This window comes from Drosophila tropicalis, unplaced genomic scaffold (assembly GCF_018151085.1).
Source record: "Drosophila tropicalis isolate 14030-0801.00 unplaced genomic scaffold, ASM1815108v1 contig_443, whole genome shotgun sequence".
NCBI classification, from domain to species: domain Eukaryota; kingdom Metazoa; phylum Arthropoda; class Insecta; order Diptera; family Drosophilidae; genus Drosophila; species Drosophila tropicalis.
Window position 1 is genome coordinate 4393012 of NW_027172907.1, and position 17459 is coordinate 4410470.

Consider the following 17459-nt stretch of genomic DNA (forward strand, 5'->3'; position numbering starts at 1 on the left):
AGGCTATAGCATTTCAAAAAGTAAATGTTAAAAAAAAGGAAATATTAAGCTAGCGTTTTTTTAAAAAATTTATTTAGAAATGAAACACAATTTATGTAAGTAAAATAAACTGAAAGCTTCTATGTCTAAAATCAATTCTGTATTTTTGATTTTACATCGTAAACTTGAGAGAATATTAATATCACCAAATTTTTCATAGCCTACTTTTTGGGGGTTGCAAAGATCTCTGCCTTCTTATTTGTTTTTATACCCTTGCAGAGGGTATTATAAAATTGGTCAGATGTTTGTAACGCACAGAAGGAGACGTTTCCGACCCCATAAAGTATATATATTCTTGATCAGCATGAGAAGCTAAGTCGATATAGCCATGTCCGTCTGTCCGTCTGTCCGTCGGTGCGTACGCGTTTTACTCAGCCATCTTAAGAGCTATCGGGATGAAATTTTTTTGGGAGCTTTTTTTACCCGGGTGAGATAAAGTATGAAAATCTTTGGGATCGGACTACTATATCATATAACTCTGGAACAAAAATTTTTGCAAAAATTGGAGTATCCCCATGAAATTTACCAATATAATAGAATTTGATATAAAATCTCAGATCCCAAAATTTGACCCTGATCGGATAAATAGAACACAAGTTACAGTCTATATAAATCGGTTCAATCGCTGCCGGCAGCTCTGCTTGCTGCCTACTACGTCATCATCAAATCAACAGAGCACATGCATACACACACAGACGCAACGCTACATAAATTGTATGTGTATGCGTGCGTTGCTTTGCTTAGGGAATGAGGGAAGAAGAAGAACAAATTGTACATAGTATGAAGAGTAAAATTGTTTTGTTTGTATATTAATGAATTGAGTTGCAGAAAACAAATTTTGAACATGTGAAATTATTATTGTCAAGGACTGCAAGGGTATATAAACTTCGGCATAGCCGAATTTAACTTCTTTGATATTTTTTTTTGTTTTTCTAAGTATATTTTCTTTGTCAATTGAATTATATGAATTGCAAAAAGATCTATAAATTATATTTGAGTGCAGAAAGTGCAACATTTACAACCAGAGCAAGAACAAAAGCAACAATAAAACCGATGGCTAAGCAAACACACTGTACCGTTAGATAAGCCGGCCTGCACAGGGTTCTCCCTCGTGCCCCACTTGATAAGGCCGAACAGAACAATATAATAGCGCTACCCGCAACCATCCCACCCCCAACCACCAAAGCGCCTCATGGCCCATTACTACTACTATCAACATACTCGTCTATCGCTTGCTCACTCACTCTCTGAGTCGCAATCGCTCTCTCTTTCTCTTTCGCTCGCTGTCCCTGTCAGTAGTCTATCTATCTGTCTATCTGTCCGACTGTCTGTAAATGTTTGCCATAATCTCAATGCAGAGCATTGGCTGATGTTGGTGTTGGTGCCAAAATTTACTTGGTGTTAGTGTTTGTGATTGATAACATTCCTAATTGAATCACAACAAGCGAGCAGTGAGACGGGAGAGAGGCAAATATATACATGTATGTAGAGAGAGAGAATTGGTAGGGGCTAGGAGTTTGCCATACAAAATTTTAATCGCAATCGCAATGAGAACACTTACAATTACACATGTTTGCGCTTCCCATTATCAGTTTTAGCCTCAGACTCACACTCTTCATGTGTGTGTGTGTGACTGCGTTTAAGAGTACACGCAAGAGTCGAGGGGCTGTCTAGCTTCACGACAACCTACCAACGAACGAACAAGTCCATCAGTTGGTCGTCTATATTTCTATATTCAGTAGAACTCGTTGGGTTTTACGGTGCGGTTCAACAAAACAAAAAAAAACCAATCTCTTCCTTTTATTCGTTTTTTTTTTTTTTTTTGATTTTCCAAGTGTCATCGAAATAGATCCAGGATCTCTCTCAATCTAGATGATGCTGCGCAATAGCCTTAACTTGGCCAATGGATTACGCAATGGTTTCGCGAGCAATGCCTGGCGAGCTGTTAGCTCTCATGGTCCCAGACAGCCAGTGAGTGAAAGATTTCAATTCGATTCCCAGCCTAATTTTTTTTTTTGGTTTTTTACATAAGTGCTTATTATTTTTCGAGTTGTTTGAAGGGAAAAAGAATATACAAGTGACAAAATCAAACGAATGCAATGCAAAAATCATAATTTTCTTTCTTTTTTGTTTTTTGGGGGTATTAATCTTCATAATGTTTGTGCTTCTCCCGTTTGTTGAACCTTGTGATTTATGATTAACAATCTGGGAGGCTAATCTGCACTTTGTCCACGACGAGGGAGAAAAGTGGGAGAGGGAGAGAGAGAAAACCACTTCTAACCGGTTCAATGTACCAGGGTGCCTTTAGAAGAAAAAGGAACTCTAGCTTTTAACTCAATGTACAAAAATTACAATCAATATCTGATATTCATTGACATTATCAGTTCCTATTAATACTGCTCATTTATATAGATTAAGTGTCTAGCAAATATAAAGTCCAGCTTATATGAATTTTAACTTTGCTGGACTTTGCTTTCAACTCAGATGCCGAAAATAATTGACCAGACAAGACTAGTAGTCACATACACACACACACACACGTACTCCATATTTGCATTGACCGATAAGAATAGATTACAAATATATATACACCTATGTATATATATTTAAGCAAAAGAACCTATATATATTTGAATTGTTTGGAAAATAACCGGCATGACGTTTGAGCGTGAATCTCAGCTGATTTTTTTGCGTTTTTTTTTTTTCGATGACCACACTCAATTTAGGCAAGGGACTAAAAATTGGTTCAATTTCAGACCATTGAAGTGGGGTATACCTATTTGCCTCTCTCTCACCCTCTCTCAATAGATTAGTTACGAAATTTTCCTTGGCACTAAAATTTAATCAGCTTCGAAAAGTCCCCTTCCACCTCTTCAACACTCTACACTCAATCAAAACAACACAAGCAATTCCATTTCCAAGTTGTTATATAGTTCAAGATTTCCTTTTTATTTTATGAGTAACGATAATGGAGGCAAGCACACAACCCCTTTTTGGTCTGCTTGTTGTGTGTGTGTGTGTGTGTATGTGCGTGTGTGTGGGCAGACGGCAACAGCTTGGGCTTTTAGAGACCCCAAAACCATAAAGTAAACAGAAATGGGACATCAAAAATGGGTCTATGTATTTGGGGTTTAAAGCTAATTGAAGGAGATCTCACATTTGCCATATTAAACTGTCAAACATGAAAAACGTTTGCCCTTTGAGTTTTGATCAAAAATCAAATTGAAAGTTATCAAATTTGTTTTTTTTTTTTATTCTTCAAAAGATACTTTTTAATAATATAAACGTAAAAGTTTTGTGAAAATTCTTTAATGTAATTCAAATGATTTTCATTAAGGGATAACCTACATATTGTATTTTCTTTTCATTTCTAATCTAAAAAAAAGTTTAAGAACACGAATTTTTATTTATTACGCTTAATTCAATGAGGGTTAAATGAAAAACAAATTGATCTACTAAAAAAATTTTGAATTGGTCGGTCAGTTCTAAGAAGTTTTAATTTCATTCAAAGAGAGATGGAAAAAAATCCTTTAATTTTGATTAGATTTCCATACTGTGACTGATCTTAATAAAAACATACATATATAGATAAACCTTCAACTCTATGCTCTTTGATAAAACAGGATTCATAATTTTGTTGCCCGGTGCCTTACGAAAACGTTAGAAAGGGAGGGAAGCTTGTAAATCATTTGCAGCTCTCATCGTTTGATGTTACTCAACATGCAAAACAGAGGCAGGCAAAAGACAAAAGAGATTTGTTCGAAACAAGCAAAAAAAAAAAAATAATAATAACAAAGCAAAACAAAAAAACGATAGAAAGAAATAGAAAAGCAAACACTATTCCTACTACTATCCCTGACAAGAGCTGATAAAATGTTGTCACAGCATGACAGCTGGCGCCTGGCAGGCAAATGGAAAAACGTGTTAAAATAAATTCCACTGGAGGGAGAAAGAGAGAGAGAGAAATAGCAAGAGAAAGTTAGGGGACTAAAAAAAAAAATTAGAAGACCAAAAGATGAGAAAATGGTGTAAATATTCTATTCAATGGGAACTTGAGGAACACTCTAACGTCTCTACCGCCTTCTGGCCTACCCTGTTTTCTATAGTACATGCATCAACATTTTTTGCTTGCCTCAGGCCAGGCCACTCTCTCCAACAATTTGCATATGTCCGACATTCAATGGCCTGGCCTGCCTTTGACACTCAAAACGATTTGGCTAGGTCAGGGTCGAGGCGAGGGCTAACCTCGTTGCCTACACTCGTTCAGTGCACTATATACAAAGCCATATACACACACACAAACACACACACACACAGACACACACACACTTATATACTCTTCAAGCCTTGGCAACCCTTGGTCCGTTTTCATTTTGACACGTGTTGGCAGTTATGGCGCCTTCGGTCTTGACTCTTTTCGGTGGAGCTTCACTGTGCGTGTATAAGGCACATCATAAACATGTAGAGAGAATAAGAGAAACAGAGTAAGAGAAACAGAGAGACAAATACATACACACACGCACACGAAATAAAGTACAAACAACAAGCGGCAAAAAAACAAAAAGTGTTGTAATTTTTATACAACGCTATTCAATAGATCAACAGCTGGCCGTAAAATATTTCTTATTTTTAATACTCTTTCCAAAAAGACTTTGTCTATTCACCATACCCATGCTTCAGTGCTAGTTGGAGAGAATTTTCCTTTTACTAACAGTTGGAGTATTAATAGCCATTCGAAGATAAGAATTTCTTAGTGAATTTCTCTAGATTTTCTATGTTAGTTCTTCAATGGTCTTCTTTTGTACTGAAAGTATGTTACGTATACTTTCAGAAAGATTTGTTTTAATTATTAAATATTTAATAATATAGAAGTCAACTAATTCTTTTCCAGCTATTCGTTGAAAAATTGCTGTAATTTTTTTAGGTGCTTGTTGCAAATCTTTTATCTGATTTGATTTCCTTTACTTGGCAAACGAGAGAAACAATTGCCCTTAATATAGAGTATATGAAATTCGACTTAAATTCATAAAGAACGCCTTGTGTGGGCAAAGGGACATAAATTAGCCACATTTTCATAAAGAGCTTTTGAAAATTATACAACATAATTTAGTCTCTAGCATCTTAGGGTGAATCCCATATAACTTAACTGTCTATTATTGCCAATTATTTTGCCCTCTAGTTTCAGTCCTAACAAAAATGAATGGCCAAATAAAGATATGGGTAAACATTGGCTTGGCAGACAGTAAGGGAATATTCTTTAGCTTTAAGTTGAAATTATAAAAGATATCAACAGATGATAAAAATGAAATTCCCTGCCCTTTTATTGTATAATAATGATCATTTTTTGTTTGTTTGTTAGATAATCATTATTCTTGTCCATTATTTAGAGACTAATTTTAACCCCTTAAACTGACCAAACAATTATTGACACTTGTGAGTGACTGTCAAGTTATACGATAAGAGCAAAAAAAGAAGAAGAGGTTACATCCTTGACCTTAACACTAATTGCTCTGTGGGGGCGAACTTAATGTATATCACTCATACGACATGTGTCACAGACAGACAATAAGACAAAAAATCGCGTCATCAAAAAACAAAAAAACATACTTATTTTGATTGCATTCGCTTTTGTGTTGCGATAACAAATAAACCGTCTTTTTGTGATAATAACAATCAACAAACGAACAGCAATGACAACGACAACAACAAGAATAACAACAACAACAAAAGCATAACAACCATAATTGAAGGCGGTCAAATAGCCAAGTAACTGTTAAGTAAAACGACAAAAATAAACAAATAAACATTTTGTACATTTTATTGAGCTATTCCCCGTTTTGCCCCATCAAAAATTTGACAGAGGGGAAAAATAATATTTACGTCCCCAATTCAATTTACTGAGCAATTTAATTGTGCATTTGTTATAAACTCAATAATCAAAGACTTTGCCAAATGCCAATCAAAATCGGTGACTATATGAAAAATTATACAACCACGATAGAAATTTTTCCTCCTCTTCATCATAATTGGTCTCCATTGATTGTGTACAGAGCTTTTTGCTAGGTGATGGGGCAAAAAGACATTTAGTTGGGTAATTTCCCCCACACTATCTCTCCATTTCTCCATATGTTTATAAGGTAAACTACTATAAATAATCTATTGAAATTTGATTTCATTTCGTATATTCATATTTAAAGCTGTAATCGTTTAAACAGAAACAGTTTGAAAAATCATTTTAAAGGATTTTAAAAGCACTTTTGGCTTATATATTTTTTTCAGTTAGTTTTATTTTTTTGTAAGTGTCAATCTTGGCACCATTTCGCTGTTAAGTTTTCTCATACAGTTTGGTTAATATTTCCGGAATGTAACACAAGGTAAATACGTTTCTTCCGTTACCCGGAAACGTTCTCTGCTGCAATACATGAATTCACGTAAACACATATACTATAGTATAAGTAAATCTATCTATATATATATATACTTATATTTATATATATGCATCGAAATATATCTAAATCTATGTGTAAATATGTATTTATCAATTTATGTTACAAAGTGTAAAATTCAATTAGCCATAATTTCTAATTAATTATGCAGCTCGCACCGTTGGCTAAAAAACCAATTATCCCCACACAGAATCATAATAATTATTTGAGAATTATGGCATTAGTTGTTGTTGTTGTTATTATTGTTGGTTTTATACGCTCTTGTCTGTTTATAATGCACATATTTACAATCAGACTTGGCCGTCAATTTAGTGATTATGATTTACACACGGAACACAAACTGATTAAGTTCGCTGAGTGAGCGTCAAAAAAAAAAAAAAAAAAAAGGCGTGGGTATGCCAATATGTCGTGTGTGATGGTGGAGAGGCGGGGGTTATTGGGTTGGATTGGTCTATTTAATTAATTGGCTTTCGATTTGTTTTTATGAAATTTGTGTTGTGCTTTTCTGTTGTCGTAATTTACAACCTCGCATGTTTGCCGATTGTCATTGATAAGCCATTTTAATGTCGGAGTTTCTTTTTTTTTTATACCCTTGCAGAGGGTATTATAAAATTGGTCAGATGTTTGTAACGCACAGAAGGAGACGTTTCCGACCCCATAAAGTATATATATTCTTGATCAGCATGAGAAGCTAAGTCGATATAGCCATGTCCGTCTGTCCGTCTGTCCGTCTGTCCGTCGGTGCGTACGCGTTTTACTCAGCCATCTTAAGAGCTATCGGGATGAAATTTTTTTGGGAGCTTTTTTTTACCCGGGTGAGATAAAGTATGAAAATCTTTGGGATCGGACTACTATATCATATAACTCTGGAACAAAAATTTTTGCAAAAATTGGAGTATCCCCATGAAATTTACCAATATAATAGAATTTGATATAAAATCTCAGATCCCAAAATTTGACCCTGATCGGATAAATAGAACACAAGTTACAGTCTATATAAATCGGTTCAATCGCTGCCGGCAGCTCTGCTTGCTGCCTACTACGTCATCATCAAATCAACAGAGCACATGCATACACACACAGACGCAACGCTACATAAACTGTATGTGTATGCGTGCGTTTTGCTTAGGGAATGAGGGAAGAAGAAGAACAAATTGTACATAGTATGAAGAGTAAAATTGTTTTGTTTGTATATTAATGAATTGAGTTGCAGAAAACAAATTTTGAACATGTGAAATTATTATTGTCAAGGACTGCAAGGGTATATAAACTTCGGCATAGCCGAATTTAACTTCTTTGATATTTTTTTTTTCGTTTTGTCTGGCTTTGTTTCGAATGAGTTTATGTGTTTTGGCTAACTGTTTTCTTTTGCTGCAGTTGGTGTCGCCTGAGAAACGCCTGGAGAGATCTCATCCCACATTTACGGAACGTAGTCAGTTAAAATATGCTCGACGTTTGGTTGTGAAGCTGGGAAGTGCTGTGATAACACGTGAGGATAATCATGGATTAGCTCTGGGACGTTTGGCATCCATTGTGGAGCAGGTAATTATGGATGGAACCTGTTCTTAACTAGGAATTCACTTCATCCTGACCTACCTCTACATACCTCAAGCTTACATATACTAATTTTTCTCTATCCTTAATTAACGATGTAAACTTACCTAGTCTAAAACCCTTCTTCTTCACATCTACCACAACATATATTCAATTTGTTCTTAATATTAACTCAATCTTATATCAATTGTACTTAACCTTATCTTAACGTTACGCAAGTCGTATTTAACCTTAGTTACCCTTATTTTACTGTTGTCTTTACATGTTTTAATTCTTAGCTCAATATTTCAATCTTATTTTAAGCTTACTAACATTAACTTAAGCTAGCTTCAACTGTTCTTAACCTTGCGCTTAACCTTCCTTAAACTCAACAATAGAGTAACATATCCTTAACCTTAACCCATCTTTGCTTAATTTCAACTAACCTCTTATGTATTATAAAATCTTCAAATTAGCTAACCTAATCTTCTCACATTTAATTTTTGTCGGTATTGTTATCCATCAGGTAGCCGAATGTCATTTAGAGGGACGCGAAGTTATGATGGTCACCAGCGGTGCTGTAGCATTTGGAAAACAGAAACTAGCACAGGAGCTGCTCATGTCCCTTTCCATGCGTGAGACTCTTAATCCCAAGGACAGCAAAGAGGTTACCCTCGCGCAATTGCACATCATACAATTTCAATTCAACATTTCTTCCTTTTCTCCCTTCTCTGGCTCGCTTCCGCACTTTCTCTCATTGTGCCTCTCTTCCTGTCACTCCCTTTGTATCTGTACGCAATGCTTATTAGTTCGATGGCGCCACACTGGAACCACGTGCGGCGGCTGCGGTGGGTCAGTCGGGTCTTATGTCTCTCTATGATGCTATGTTTGCCCAATATGGCGTCAAGATTGCACAGGTTAGTAGTAGGGACATAGGACGCATAACAACATGCGTTAGTCTAATTAAAACAGAGTGAGTTGTCTGTACTTGGATTGTGTGTGTATGTATGTATATATTTTAGGTGCTGGTTACCAAACCGGATTTCTACAATGAGGAAACACGCAACAATCTCTTCTGCACGCTCTCCGAATTAATTAGCCTAAATATTGTGCCAATCATAAATACGAACGATGCCGTTTCGCCACCAATGTTTATACGTGACGATGAACCAGCCGGTGGTGCAAGAAGGGTACGTACATGAAGGTGTTCTTATCTATGCCATAGACACGTGACTGGAGACAACTATTTCCTTTGCATCTCTCTCTCTCTCTGTCTTTCTTTGTCTCAGGGTATACCCATTAAGGACAACGACAGTTTGTCGGCCATGTTGGCCGCTGAAGTACAAGCGGATTTACTAATCCTTATGTCGGATGTCGATGGCATTTACAATAAGCCACCATGGGAAGATGGTGCCAAGCTAATGCACACCTACACAAGCGACGATAGCAACAGCATTGAATTTGGAAAAAAGTCAAAGGTAAGGATAGCAATTAGATAGGTAACAACCTAGTAAATAAACTCTATCGCTCTTCAAATCTGTATTTTTTTTTTTCTTTGTTTTAACAAGAAGATGACATTGTGTTGACACTCTTCCTATCTTTCCTTATTTCTCATCCTGCTCTTTCATCTTCTGCTCCTCTAGGTGGGCACTGGCGGCATGGACTCCAAAGTGAAAGCAGCCACTTGGGCATTAGATCGCGGTGTTAGCGTTGTAATTTGCAATGGTATGCAGGAGAAGGCCATTAAGACAATAATTGGCGGTAGAAAGGTTGGAACGTTCTTTACCGAGGCAACGGAAAGTGCCAATTCAGTGCCCGTCGAAGTGATGGCCGAGAACGGTGAGTCTTAAGAAGAAAAAAAAAAAACTAATTAAAATGAGTTAAAATGCAACTGTGAAAATCTCTAACAATGGCCGTGAACAAAGACAATAGATTAACTAGGAACTTCTAGTTAGTATGATAACAAAAGGAAACAATTTCTTAGAGTTATAATCTAAAGAAATGCACAAAAAGTTATTACCTTAGAAACTATTTCTAAAGCAATTAGACTGCATCAAATTAACTGGCCACAATTGATCAAATTTCTAAAGGAATAAAAAGTTATGCGAAAAATAATATTGTTTGTTCGTTGAACTTATGAAAGATCAAATCCATATAAAGTTTACTGAAATAATAAAGATTTAGTATGGGAAATTACGTATCCGCCACATGGGTTGTACGAAATACAGCGTGGTCAAAGTTACCACAAAAAATATGAATTGTTGTCTGTTCAGCTCAGTGTCGGATCCTCGTAAAAGGAGGTGTCTATGGACAACACGTACCTAGGAACTAAAAATGAATTCAGATCCAAGAAATATATTTTAGTTACCATATTTTAATTCGGTCCAGAAAGGATTTACCAAGTGTATGAGATATTCTAGTCGTCAACTTCATTTGTGCGTAGTTATTTAGTTACATTGTGTGGTCTCGTGTAAGTTGCCACCAAAGAACGAGCTAGTAGTAGATTCTCAGCTTACGTCATTCTAACAGCGAATGACAAGTGGTTTTGGACTAACCTAATGGCCATTAAAGTTTCACACTCACACACACAGAGTGAGGCTAAACAAGAGAGGGAGGAAGATGCAGGAGATGATGTCAAAGTGGGTCACGATGCTCTGCTGTGTTCTTGTTCCGGTTTGCCATGTTTTGTGCAGGTTTCTTTTTTTTTTTTTTTTTTTTTTGTTAAAGTGACTGAGGAGTCCTTTTGGGAGGTCCTCTTCGTGTACTCCTCTGTGCTAAGTGGCTTCATCACCCAGGGCGGCAGCAAGTTTAAGTGGCTAACCAGTCTAAACTGTGAAGTTGGCTATGGCAATGTTGTGGATAAAATTTAATTTAATTGTTATTAGAGACAACTGCCACCGCCACAGTTGCTGTTCTAGTGGCAGGTGGTAAAAATTGCCACTTAATTGAAAAGATGCACAACTTGTAAAACGTTTTGCCGAGTTTTCTATTCTTATTCCCTTATTCGTTTTTGCATTCATTTTTTTTCTTTTCAGCTCGCACTGGGAGCCGTCAAATGCAGGCACTGACTGCTGGCCAACGTGCCAGCGCTGTTAACACATTGGCCGATCTTTTGGTTAGCCGTGAGAAATTCATACTCGATGCCAATGCCAAGGATTTGGCTGAGGCAAAGAAAAATGGTTTGGCCAAGCCGTTGCTATCGCGTTTGTCATTAACTTCAGCGAAATTGAAGAACTTGTCCATTGGCCTGAAGCAAATTGCCGAGGATAGTCACAAGGTAAGGGAAATTAATTTTACCAAAAAAAAAAGAAAAGAAAAACCCTCAGAGTAAGGAGCAGCTAAAGGATGCGCAAAAATTGGGCATTCAACTTGTCTGATGACAAGTTGTGAGAAAATTGCATTTGTTATTTAATTTCTTTTTGTTTGAAAATTGAAAATCTTTTTCTTGTTTTTTTTTTTTTTTTTTTTTTTGGTGTTGTTATTTCTTTTTAGAAAAATTGAGTTAGCTTCTCTGTGCACTTGTCTTGGGGAATTGTTGTTTAGCAAGAATTGATCATTTTATGAGCCATATGCAGTTGCTCTTTTGCTCTTTCGGAAAAGCTTTAACAACATTATGAAATCTCCAAGCAATTTTACACTTCAACAAAAATTGACACCCTCTCAACTAACACACACACACACACCCCGCCACACTCCCTTCTTCTGTCTTTCTCTTATACTCGTTTTTCACATCCCAGAGGGTCAGAGAGGGTAATAAGGGCAAAGTATGAGCTAGTAAGGATAATGCACTTGCTGAATTGTAGACTAGGGAATGCCTCGTAAAAAAAAAAAAAAAAAAAAAACACACACACATACATACAATTTATGCAATTTTGTAAAGTTTAAGTTTTTAAAATTGGAAAAGTTATGGCAAGTTATATGTATAATGTGAAGTCGGTATTCTATATTCATTCCATTAAAAAATATGAAAATCTGTAGACAATTTCTAATCAGTTAATTTATCTAGGTTTGCATTTTTTTAAATTCTTCAAGTGATAAAAACTCTTACAAACCCTTTCGACTTTAAATTGAAATCTTTTAGGAAACATTTTTGTTTATTTTTAAATTTAAAGATCTGAATGTGACAGTCTGCTTTATTCCATTTCTCCGATGGACTAATACTAAACGAATTCGTTTAGCTTATAAGTATTTTGAATAGTATTTTATCGAATTGAACATTCCCAATTTTATGTAACTAAACCCTAATGGGTAGAAAAGTCTAAGCATGTGGAAGATAAAAGACAGTTTCCCTTCCCCCTTTCCCCACTCCACTCCCCACACATCACTCCACCATATATGGCATCTTGGCAATGACATTAACCAGCCACACAGACCCAAGACCCTAGAAACTCAGAGCCAGAGAGACCCAGACAGAGAGTTGATGGAATATTGAGATGGTGTCGGGGTCTGAAGAAGGATTTAGGAAACAGCAGAACAGTTGAAGGTTAGACTACTACTACTGAATGTACTCCAATGGGTCGAGAAGGGACAGGCGGTGGTGGAGGGTGTGGTGGGACCTTTCAACCAGCCGTTTTATTGGATGTGATTGTGCGGAAACGCAAAACTTTTTTTTTCTCCCCCAGTGTATGTGTGTGTTTTTCGTTTTTCCTTTAATTTTTTTTCCAGTTGTGTTGTTTTTTTTTTGTGGCAAGAAAAGTTTTTCCATAGCGCGTCCAGGACATGGAGTTTATTGTAAAAATGGCAGCGAAATTGTGACACAAAATGGCGTCAGCGTAAAAAATCATAAAATATATATATATGTACTTGTATTTGAATGTGTGCCGGTGTGTGCGTCAGTATGTGTGTGAGGGCAAATAAACAAGAAAGTGCCATAACGCACTCAATAAATGTTAAATTCCACGAAAGCAAGAGAAGGATACCAAAACAAAAAAAAAGGAGATGAAAATGCGGCTGACCAAAACAGAAATTTATCTATGTTAATATCTACAAGGCTTTCAAAAATTTCAATAACTTTGACCGAAAAATATTCTTTTCCATTTAACAGACTTGTTTACTAAAGTCACTTGATCCCTTTCATTATCAAATGAGTTTAATCTACTACTTAACAACAAAATGAGCAGAGCACTTAGAAAAAATAAAAACCAAATTGGAAATGAAATAAAAAAAGAAGTCCACCAAAAAAGAACAAAAGTAAATAATTCACTTGTTGATCTATTAATTTACTCAGTTTATAAATTACTCGTTATATTTTCTAAATGTTGATCTAGCCAATGTAACCCTCCTATGACATAGAGTGTGAACAAACTTAAACGTTTTATATTGAAGGAAAGTTAATAATGGCTAAAAGGCATGAGATTAAAATCAAAATAAGCAATAAAATGTATACTGACATATGTATGTGAGTAATATATAAGCAAAAAAAATAATAATAATGTATACATCTTCAAGCGGAAGTCCCTTTATTAATGCTTTTTCTTGTTGCTAAACTTTAACTTCTAATTTCCTTTTCACTTTCTCATCATTTTGTAGGCAAGAGAAAGTTATTACTCTTGCATATTTTACAGAGACCTAATAAACTAAATTTTCATGTTTTATATCACCAAGCCAAACCCTTGGCAGTCACTCTCACTCTCTCGCTCTTTTTAGCCATGACTTATCCAATTGTCCTCAGTAAATATAATTTAAAGTTTTTTACTTCCCTACACAATGCCAAAGTCAATAATAATGACCATATAACCAAATTTACTCAGAGCGCAAGTTGAGTTGAGTTTAGATTTTCCTTTTCTGTTTTTTTTTTTTTTCATGTCCTGCTGCCCTTTCGTAAAAAAAATAAAATGGAGAAGATATGAGAGCAAGAGGGATTGGGGTTTGGCAACATTGGGTTATGGTTATGGGAAGTATATTCCATTCTATGCAAACGAGGGCAGGCAACTGCTGTCAGCAGCCCAGCCGCAATCTTCTTCGTGTTATCTGCAGCCAATTTTCAGCTGGATGGGGGGTTGGGAGGGAAAAGAAAGCAAAGGCGAAAGCGAAGGCGTTCGGACAGCAGCCCATTAAAAATAAATAAAGATTACGATGAAGATGAGCAACTTGATTTATGTAAAACTGCGCCAGCAAATGCCTCTAAAAATGGACGCTTGGGATTTTATATGGCTGTGGGAGGGGCATTACCAGGGAGCGGGAAAATTGTCGCATAAATATTGAGTTATTTTATGGCTCTGGACCCACATGGCATATAATGCATGTAATGTGATTTGTGTATTGCTGACTTGTCAATTGGCTTTTATTTTTGCAGAATGTGGGACGTGTCCTACGTCGCACACGTTTGGCCGAGAATTTGGAACTGAAACAGGTTACAGTGCCAATTGGTGTGCTATTGGTCATTTTTGAATCCCGTCCAGATTCATTGCCTCAAGTGGCTGCCTTAGCCATGGCCTCGGCGAATGGTCTATTACTCAAAGGCGGCAAAGAGGCTGCCTACAGTAATAAAGCACTAATGGAATTGGTTAAGGAGGCATTGGCCAGCGTTGGTGCAGAACATGCAGTATCCTTAGTGAGTTAACAAAAAATATCACATTAAATTTGATCTTTTATGGTTGAATCATCTTTTTTTTTTCATAGGTTTCAACTCGCGAAGAAATCAGCGATCTGCTGTCCATGGAAAATCACATTGATCTAATCATACCACGCGGCTCATCGGAATTAGTACGTAGCATACAACAGCAATCATTGCATATACCTGTATTGGGTCATGCGGAAGGTGTGTGTCATGTTTATATCGATAAAGATGCCGATTTGAAAAAGGCTTTGCGTATTGCACGTGATGCCAAATGCGACTATCCAGCAGGTAAGCGCTAGTAATTTATAGAAATTTACTTAAGCAAACTTAAGTTGCAGTGGAGGACTTTCTTAAGAAAAAAAAAACTTATCTTAAGAATCTTTTGTAAATTGTCTTATTTTGCGACTTTTAAAACTACTTAAAACTAGAACAATCCATTTACATTCGTTGTAAAAGGAGTAGTTTTCAATATACAAATATAGTTTACAAGGTATCGCAGGGAATGACTTGGTTTCTTAGTAAGTGACTGAAGTTCAAGATTTCCAATCGAAAAATATCTATAAAAAGGCGATGAATGGAACCGTCTGAGCTAGCTAACTTCATAAGGGACATTGAAATAGATGGGAAGGGTGTGGGATTATAAAGTCAATCTAATTATATAATGCTCTATTGAATCCACACACGATTAAATAACATTTCAATTGCCTAGAATAGAAGTTTATATTATTGCCACGGGGAGTGGGTTTTTGGCTGAAAGTACACCCACATTTTTTAATTGCAAAATTTTCCACCTAAATGCTTATTGTATTTTCATGTTTTTTTATTTTTTGATGCTGAACAAAAATTAATTGCATTTTGTGTGTGTTTTGTTTGTACCTCTCTTTTCAATTTATCGTTGTCGGTGGTGTTCGGTACTCGCGCACATTTTGGTGGCACCTGTCACAGCCTGCAATGCAATGGAAACATTACTCATCCACGAGGATCTAATGAGCGGGGACATTTTCACTGATGTCTGCAACATGCTTAAACGTGAGGGAGTTAAAATCTATGCTGGACCAAGATTAAATCAGCAACTGACCTTTGGACCACCGGCGGCAAAGAGTCTAAAGCATGAATATGGGGCCCTAGAGTGTTGCATTGAGATTGTACCCAGTTTGGAGGATGCCATTAATCACATACATACATATGGCAGCGGGCATACCGATGTCATTGTTACCGAAAATGGTAAGCCAGAGAGTTTTTGCGATTGTTCAATTGAAAATTAATTTCACAATTGCTTGCAATCGAAGCGGAAAGAAGTGCAAAAGGGCAAGGTTGAAACTAATGAGCATTCACAATGTGCGGGCTATAAATTTTCGTGTGCCCCTATGCATATGTATGTATATGTACATATTTTATCGAAAAATTGGTTATTGCCATTGGCAGGCAGCTTCCACCTGTCTTTTTTTTTTTTTTTTTTTGTTCTATGCCAGCTATGTGTGTTCAATGACAGTTTTTGTTTTGGAGAATTCGCCAAATGCAAAATATGATAGCAAATTGAAACCAAAAACCAAGACCCAAGCCCCGCAAAACAAAAGTTGCGGCCATGTGGCATGCAAGTGGTGTGCTGCATGTGCTCAATGCATTGTTTGTCGCCATAAATACAAAATACTTTCTCCCCCTCTCTCACTCACACTCTGTACCTTTGGCCCAAAACGAAAAATTTAAATCATTTGGGAAATTAATTTTATTCAACACTCAACCGTTGTGCGTCGCACCTCGACTCAACTTGGCTTGCACTATGTTTTGCACTTCTTTGGTTCAATTTCCCATATGTATATACTCGCATATTTTCCACATTTTTCACACACACACACACACACTCCTTCATTTTGCATTTAGATGCCAGAGCGAAGCAATTCCTTGGTAGCGTGGACAGCGCCTGTGTATTCCATAATGCCAGTTCACGTTTTGCGGACGGTTTCCGCTTTGGCCTTGGCGCCGAGGTTGGCATCTCAACGGCACGCATTCATGCCCGTGGCCCAGTTGGTGTAGAGGGTCTATTAACCACCAAATGGATACTCAATGGACAGGATCATGCGGCAGCTGATTTCGCTGAAGGCGGTCAGCGTACCTGGTTGCATGAGACACTGCCATTGGATTGAAGCGAAGAAAATGCAAACAAAAATATGTAATTTTATAATAATAATAATATGTATATTATTTCTTGTAAATAAAAATTGAATTAATTTTTAAGTCGCTGCTGTTGGTTGGGGTATTTATTTTCTCTCTCTCTCTCTCTGGGTTTTTGTTGTTGCTTTTCTTCACGTTATTGCATTTTGAGTGAAGGGTAATTAAGTTAAGGAAAGGCTAAGGCGGCAACAGTAAAGGCAAGGAAAGGAAAAACGAGGTCGGATGACAGCTGCCGTCGCGGCCACATGGGAGAAATTAATTTGAGTGAAAAATATTTGCCCAGGCAACTTGTGTAATTAATAAACTAAAGAACTAAGGACAGCTTGCTGGGGCCGCGGGGAGGCATGGCCAGGACAGGGCAGGAGAAAAGAGGTTGGTTTTCTAGTTGGTTACTTGGTTTGGTTCTCTGGTTGCCACTGACGATGCTGGTAAACTGTCAGCGCTTGTCTTGGGAACTTTTCTTTTTCAAAAAGTTCACCCACCTACACCTCTGCACCTCTCGTTCTCTCTCTCTCTCACACACTTTTTCTAGTTGACATTGAAAATTAAATTAAAATTAAAACTTAAGGTTTTTATTTTATGTATATAGAGTATAAAAAAATACACACACACACCAAAAGGTCTTTGGGGTCGAAGTAAGGAAAGGCAAAATGCTTTATTGTTCCGCTTGTTCGTTTTTGGAAAATTTCATAAATTAGCCATTAAATGTA

General features: G+C 36.7%; 1 protein-coding gene across 1 annotated transcript; it reads left to right on the plus strand.

The window, feature by feature from the left end:
• The first annotated feature begins 1788 nt into the window (after positions 1-1788).
• P5CS (Delta[1]-pyrroline-5-carboxylate synthase) lies at positions 1789-16812 on the plus strand. Its single transcript, XM_068285846.1, has 12 exons — positions 1789-2010; positions 7863-8027; positions 8545-8685; positions 8828-8935; positions 9041-9208; positions 9308-9496; positions 9662-9857; positions 11054-11295; positions 14314-14571; positions 14640-14865; positions 15523-15801; positions 16459-16812. The coding sequence occupies exons 1-12, from the start codon at positions 1912-1914 to the stop codon at positions 16719-16721; spliced, it is 2334 nt and encodes a 777-aa protein (XP_068141947.1). The 5' UTR covers positions 1789-1911; the 3' UTR covers positions 16722-16812.
• Positions 16813-17459: the final 647 nt, after the last annotated feature.

Bases quoted from the DNA above. Each gene is read 5' to 3' on its own strand.
- P5CS (XM_068285846.1), top strand. From the start codon at position 1,912: ATGATGCTGCGCAATAGCCTTAACTTGGCCAATGGATTACGCAATGGT. The intron at 9,858-11,053 runs GTGAGTCTTAAG...TTTTCTTTTCAG, and splicing joins CGAAGTGATGGCCGAGAACG to CTCGCACTGGGAGCCGTCAA. The intron at 14,572-14,639 runs GTGAGTTAACAA...TTTTTTTCATAG, and splicing joins CAGAACATGCAGTATCCTTA to GTTTCAACTCGCGAAGAAAT.